At 27.4% G+C, this 6,784-nt stretch overlaps 1 protein-coding gene across 2 annotated transcripts in view; it reads right to left on the reverse strand.

Moving 5' to 3' along the window:
* LOC106684756 (serine/threonine-protein kinase pelle) overlaps window positions 1–6,784 on the reverse strand; it is a gene marked incomplete in the record, with an annotated part of 133,213 nt that overhangs the window by 87,178 nt on the left and 39,251 nt on the right. For both annotated transcript variants that reach the window (XM_067051300.1, XM_067051301.1), the window contains 1 exon segment: window positions 2,191–2,360. In XM_067051300.1, coding sequence (XP_066907401.1) covers window positions 2,191–2,360 — 170 coding nt within the window.

The raw sequence follows: 6,784 nt of genomic DNA on the forward strand, positions 1-6,784 counted from the left end.
CTTTAATTGTGTATTTAATAAATTATTGATATATATGCCACTCAAGTTGATCGATAAGGAAGACCCCATCGTTAATCCATGCAGTTGTCTTATATATTTACCTTTATATTTAAAATAATTATACTTTGTGCATAGGTTTATACCTTCAATGAAAATGTCTTTGTCTTTAATCGGCGTATGGTTCTTTATTTTTTCCAATTAACCTCTATTAGTTTCAAGCAATCATCTACTGGTACATTAGTAAATAGAGATTTAACATCAAAACTCACTATGTCAATTTTTTCATTATTTAGTTTAAGATCTGTTAATATTTTTTGGAATTCAAGTGAATTTCTGACATCATACTCATTGTTATTATTTAATTCATTCAGAGCAGGATTTAAAAATCTTGATAAGGCTTCAATTGGCCCATTTATGTTATTAATAATGGGGCGAAGGTTGTTGTCCTCTTTGTGAAGTTTTATCAATCCATGAATCCTAGGGGGTGTAAAATCAGTTACTTGTAGTTTAATTTTGGTAAATTTATCTATGAACCCCATTTTATGGATTTTATTTGTATATTTATTGATTTTTCCTACCAAGTCTGTAAAAGGTTCTGTTCTCAATGTCCTGTATGTGTTTTTGTCATTTAATAATTTATCCATTTTTTCTTCATACTCTTCTTTGTATAAAATAGTCAATTGTTTTGTTTTATCTGATTTAATTATAATAATGTCTTTGTTATTTTTTAAGAAATTGTTTAGTTCTTTGAGATCTCTATTTATTTGTACGTTTAAAATGGATTTTTTATTACTCTTGTTATTTGTCAAATGATTGCTTATTATGGAACATATTTTATTTCTGGTGGCATTAATGTGATTCTCGGATGTCTGTATGTTATCAAATATATTTTCTAGGTCAATGATTATATTAGTTATCGCTTTATCATTCTTCCCTGTATCAAAGTTGAAATTTTCACCTAATGATAATAAGTTCCTTATGTTTTCTGGAATGTCCAACTTTGTTTTATTAATGACTCTGTTTTTAATTTTATGTAAATTATTATATTTTTCTAACGATTCACTATTGTTTAATTTATCAGATTCAATTTTGTTTAATATATAAATTTGTTCTATATTATTAGTCTTCAAAGATGTTAATTTGTTGTTATATTTATTGTTCCTAATTATTTTGTTTATCATTACTTTATTAATCTTGGGTTTATTTATTTTGCGATTTAACTTTATGTTTAATTTGCTTTTCTTTATATTCATAACTTTCTCATTGTATTCTTTGATCAATCCATTTATCTGGATCTCAAATTTCTTATTTTTATCATTGTAAAATTGCTGTATACTATTTATCATTTGTTTAATTTTTCTATTTATTTTGTTTATAGTCCAGTATGTTTGTTTTATTTCTAAGTCAATTATTTTAAAACTGAGTGTAGTAAGGTAATTGGCCATTTTGTTATTAATCAAGAATTGGTTACAAAATAGATTATCTAATTGTTGGATTTTGTGGAAAATGTGTGGAGGTATTTTTTCTTGTAATTTACTTTGTTTTAAGAAATATAGCTTAGATTAATTTCTAATAGGAAACGTTGTACAATCGTTAATGAATAAATAAATAATAATTTATTGAAAATGATGGAAGTAAATAAACCTCAAAAAATTTTAAAAGAATTGACTCACCAGACTTCCTAGAGAGATAATCCAGAATAAAATTAATAAATGCACGGAGAAATTACAAAAATGGGGACTATCAATAAACATACTAAGGTCAAATTAGCAACCAATAAATATACCCAACCCTGAATATCTGGTTCAATCAAAAGAAAATAATTTAAGAACAAAAATAAAAAATATCAATGGATTTCATGGATAATAAAAGGGGCTCTTTTGAAGAAATTTAGAGAATCTGAAAAAGATGTAAAAGAGAATAAATGCATAACATTCCTCATAAATGGTTTACCCAGAACGTCACTAGTTTATAAATCATCATTAGTAAAATGATTAAAAAAGAAAACTATTTCTCAGACTACCTTATATAAATAAGTTATAATCTTTCAGCTTAATGAAAAATTGGGTAAATGTAAACTGTTACCCTGTAGAATAGAAATATTCCTATGTAATCCCTAAAGGATTATATCAAATCCTGTCACAATACCATTTTTCTAATAAATTACAAACAAAAAGGAATAATGAATACCTGAACTTCAAGTCTTTTGATAGCAACTTCAGTGTTTTTCCATATTCCTTTGTATACAGTACCAAATCCTCCTTTGCCTAATATATTTTTTTTGTCCCAAGACCCAGTAGCTCGTTCTAGTTCAGTATAGGGAATTAGTGGACTCAAACTATCACTCAGAGTATCTTCATCTTTAACAAATTCAAATAGATGAACTATTAAATTCAAGTGAATACTATTTAAATTCCTAATTGAATTATTGTACTGTTTGTACCATAGTATTTATTATTTATATAGTTATTTGATAACAAAATAGTTTTTACTTTGAGAATTTATGTTTTAATATCACAAGGGAATGAGAAGTTTCTAAAACGTTTGTTTTATTTCAAATAAAAAGCCAAGTGGAACTTTTTAAATAGATATACACATACACATATATTTGAAGGAGATGGTCCGGTCTGCAGACAAGATGAAAAAAATAGTTTCTAACTATTTATTCATAACCAACATTTTTACCCACAATATGGAAAACAGATTTTTCAACTGTCAGTCCCTTTGCTTATATCTCCACCCATCACTTCAGTCCTGATGAAGACCTACATTGTGGGTTGAAACGTCAGTAATAAATAAATCAAAACTTTTCTTTTCTTTTAGAAACTAGATTTAATTTAAGACAAATCATTTTTAGGTTTTCTTGTGAATATATTTTTTCATTGATGTATATTTTTCCATAAAAAAATATTAATTTTATTTTAATTGTAAATATTTCAGTTGAATGTTAAAAAAGATAAAGAATATTTTGTGAGCTTCATTCTAACAGTTTTTAAAAGTTACACAATTACTCTTCAAGTTTTATGTTACTTATGTATTACTTGATTGCTTAACCAAGGTAAACAATTATATTTTACAGAGATAAATACATAATAATAACAATAATAATAATGATAATAATAATAATAATAATACTAATAATAATATGGTCTTCAATCATGATGTCTGAAATTGACAAAATATTAACGAGTTAGTTATTAACAGGTAATTAAGAGAATAAAGGCATAGTTTATGATTTCCTGAGGGAGAAACTCTTTATTTATTGAACAATAATGTACAAACACATTGAATTGCTACAATACACAGCACCCTAATCAATACCATTAGATAAGAAGAATTATAAAATACAGACCATATTGAAAATATGAAAACTTATTTGATGTACCATTTACACCAACTATCCATCTATTTTGGTTTTAGGTAGCCTTCCTTTTCATTCTCAACCCTCAGTTTAAACTTAAACTAAAATTACCTTGAAAGAATGTATAATCCCTAATCTTGTGTTAAACGAACTTTTTAATTACATTTGCCCTCCCCAAAATGTGTGATAATAACAGAAGGAATAAAGGAGTATAACCTGTATTAATACAGTACCAAAATTTGAATGTTGTCTTTCCGACAACATTCAAACACTCTTACGTTCTGCTATACCTAACCTTCGTATTGCTTTCAGACCTTACAACACACTATCTAATATTTATACTAAACTAAAAGACCCTATCCCTCCTCTACACCGATCACATATTGTATACCGCATCCCTTGCTCCACCCTTAATTGTAATTCTGCTTACATAGGCGAAACCAAAAATCTCTTAAAAGACTGTATCAAACAACACAAATATTCTGATTCCTCACATAATCATTCTGCCTCTAAAATTTTGGAACATTCTCTTTTTTTTTAAATCATCCCTTCAATTTCGACAAAACGTCTATACTTGCTACAGTTCGTAATCATGACAAAAGTCTCATCTCTGAAAGCCTCTATACCCAATTAGAACCTTCTTCCATCAATTTAAAAACTGACAAGCACAACTTACCATTAACATAGTCACAAATAGTTAATTTATTAAAAAAGTAATTTTTATAATTTATTTATTTATTTTTTTATTCTTTTTATTTTTCCGCCCACTTTGTAACATATGTTATCTTCCAGTACTTCGTCATCCTTGTACATACATATATTTTTAACATTTCCAAAAACCAATTATCGTCACCCTCTCACACGCTTTCTTCCTCTCCATATTTTCTACTTTTTACTTTTTATTTTTTACCCACTCGTAACGCTTCCTCTTAAAAACACTTAGTCATTGTTGTAACGTCTTTTTTAATTCGAAGTTTAGCCGTTATTGGCGCAGTATACCATTTGACGTTTGGTTTCTAAGCTAACAGGTTCTTTTTATTTTTTTTTTTTTCCCTTCTTTATTTTACCATCCCTTCTTTTCTCAGTTTTCCTTACCCGTGGGTAATAACGTGTTATTAGTTATGTTCACCATATATTATTATTGTTGTTTTAAAAATAATTTTTTTTTTCTTCTATTCATCTCTTTTTTTTAAACTTTACTTATATTTTGCCTTTTTATCAATTATTACGTTTACATATTTTTGTATTTTCTTTCTCTCAATTTTCTTTTTCTTTCCATATTTCAATTTTTAAATTATTAATAACTAATATATTTATACTTCTTTGTATTATATAACTACATTTTCATTTTATTTTGTTAATTATCTTATTTTACCTACTTTTTCAATTATCTATGTATACGTACTAGTATTTCATTTGACCGCACCCCCAACCATCATCTCCTAGGATGTCATCCAAGGTCAACTATCTCTCATAATTATAAACTGTATTAAGTCTCCTATCATGAGAGAAGAAAAGAAAAGAAACTAAGAAATGACTTAAAAACCCAAGTTTAATAGAAATTAGATTTCTTATCTAATACTGTGATAATGTGATTTAGCCAATGTTGTAGAAAATGCCATTGCCATTACGAAACATGATCATGTAATTGCTCTTCTTATATGCGACTCCTTAAATGAATACATCAATGATTCTTGCACTGAACTGTGTTTCTGGAAGGTCTTTGATGAACCCTCAATTTTGTTGAAATGACCTGTTTCTTGAGTTCAAGGTCTAAAATCTAAAATTTGGTACACAATTAAATACATTATGATAGGCTTCCAGGAGAATATATTTTTATTATCATCTTTACCATAGTAAATAATGATTATGAATCCCCAATAAATTGGCTATGGTAGCTTCCGTATGATCTCTGTAATTCTTTTTGATTAGGTGGGATACCTCAAAGAACTATATCGTGCAGACTAAAACTTCAACAATTGAAGTGTCCAACAATGCATACTTAATAGTTTTTTTTCATTGATTGGACATTACTGAGCATCAAATTTGCCATTGGGGTATATTTTCCATAATCTGCATGTATCCAAGTATTCTCACCAGATGCTTCACTCGTTTGATTGAAATAAGCATAATTAAAGCTAACCTGGACTAAATTTTGAAGAAGGTAAAACCTAAATCAATTCTTCTTCCTTTTTTTTTTTTTTTTTTTTTTTTTTTTTAATATTCTGACTAAATTTATATTTTAATCTGTGTTATTATTTGAGTTTAATATAAATTTTTAAAAATCCTTGAGATGACATGGTGAAATTGACCAAACACAGAAAATCTTGATTAAAACAGAGAATCACAAAAATGAGATGAGTATCAGAATGACCGATTTTGTTTTCTTAGAAATTGTAATCCACTGATCAGTTTAGTTTTTTAAATACAATGAAGGTTGATATCACTTTAATCACCCATAACTTGCCTTCAGTTTAGTTACAGTTTTCAGTTAAACAACATGACACTAAAATTTAAAATTCAAGTAACATTAAGCCATTACTAGAAACATAATTTTTCTACCACAAATTGTGGTGTGTATAAATATGTGTGAAAAGTGAATCACTTCCCCATGAGTTAACCATTGAACAGCGATGACATAGAGTAGAAATTTGTCAACTACTTTTAAAAAACCCAAATTACCACAATTATTTCATTGAAAGAATTGTTACTTTTGATAAAAAGTATAGGAGAAACTCTATACCCAAGAAACTCCAAAAAAAAAAAATGACTGAGAAAGTCGCTAAGCAAGGGCAATTAGAAAAAAGCTCTCTGTATTTTGGGATTACAAAGGCATAATTTATTATGAGTTCATTCCAGAAGATATGTCAGTGATAAAAAAATGTGATTTATTTCACATGAAGGACTGGGCATATAAATGATCAAGTCCATCGGTCTGAAATAAAAAATACATGTCTACTATTTAAAAGCCACTGAAATAAAACTGGTTAATCAGTCATAATTTTTTATTCCGTGACCTTAACATGGCATGTGTGGATTTTTCATTTTAGGCCCAATAGACATGAACATTTACTAAGCCCAAACCTCAGTATTAAATAATACACCTATTTTGTCAAGGGTTCCCTGACTATTTATAGTGATCAGTTAAAAAAAAATTATTGATGTGATCCAGTGTTACTCAAGATTAGTAAACAAAAATTGGGCTTTATTTTTTTTATCAGCAAAATAATGGAAAATTCTTTTGAGTGGTATAGTGAAGGAATCCAGCAGCAAATCTCCAGATGGCAAAAAACCCACAATGGTATATATAATGAATAAATATAATAAATATATGGAATATATTTTGAATACATGAAAAAATATATTGTACTAATTATGTAAAAATGATTTTTAACTAACTCATCCCATTAGTAATTAAAATAT

Source organism: Halyomorpha halys, unplaced genomic scaffold (assembly GCF_000696795.3).
Source record: "Halyomorpha halys isolate HHAL.00 unplaced genomic scaffold, Hhal_1.1 Scaffold612.1, whole genome shotgun sequence".
In the NCBI taxonomy this organism is placed as follows: Eukaryota; Metazoa; Arthropoda; class Insecta; order Hemiptera; family Pentatomidae; genus Halyomorpha; species Halyomorpha halys.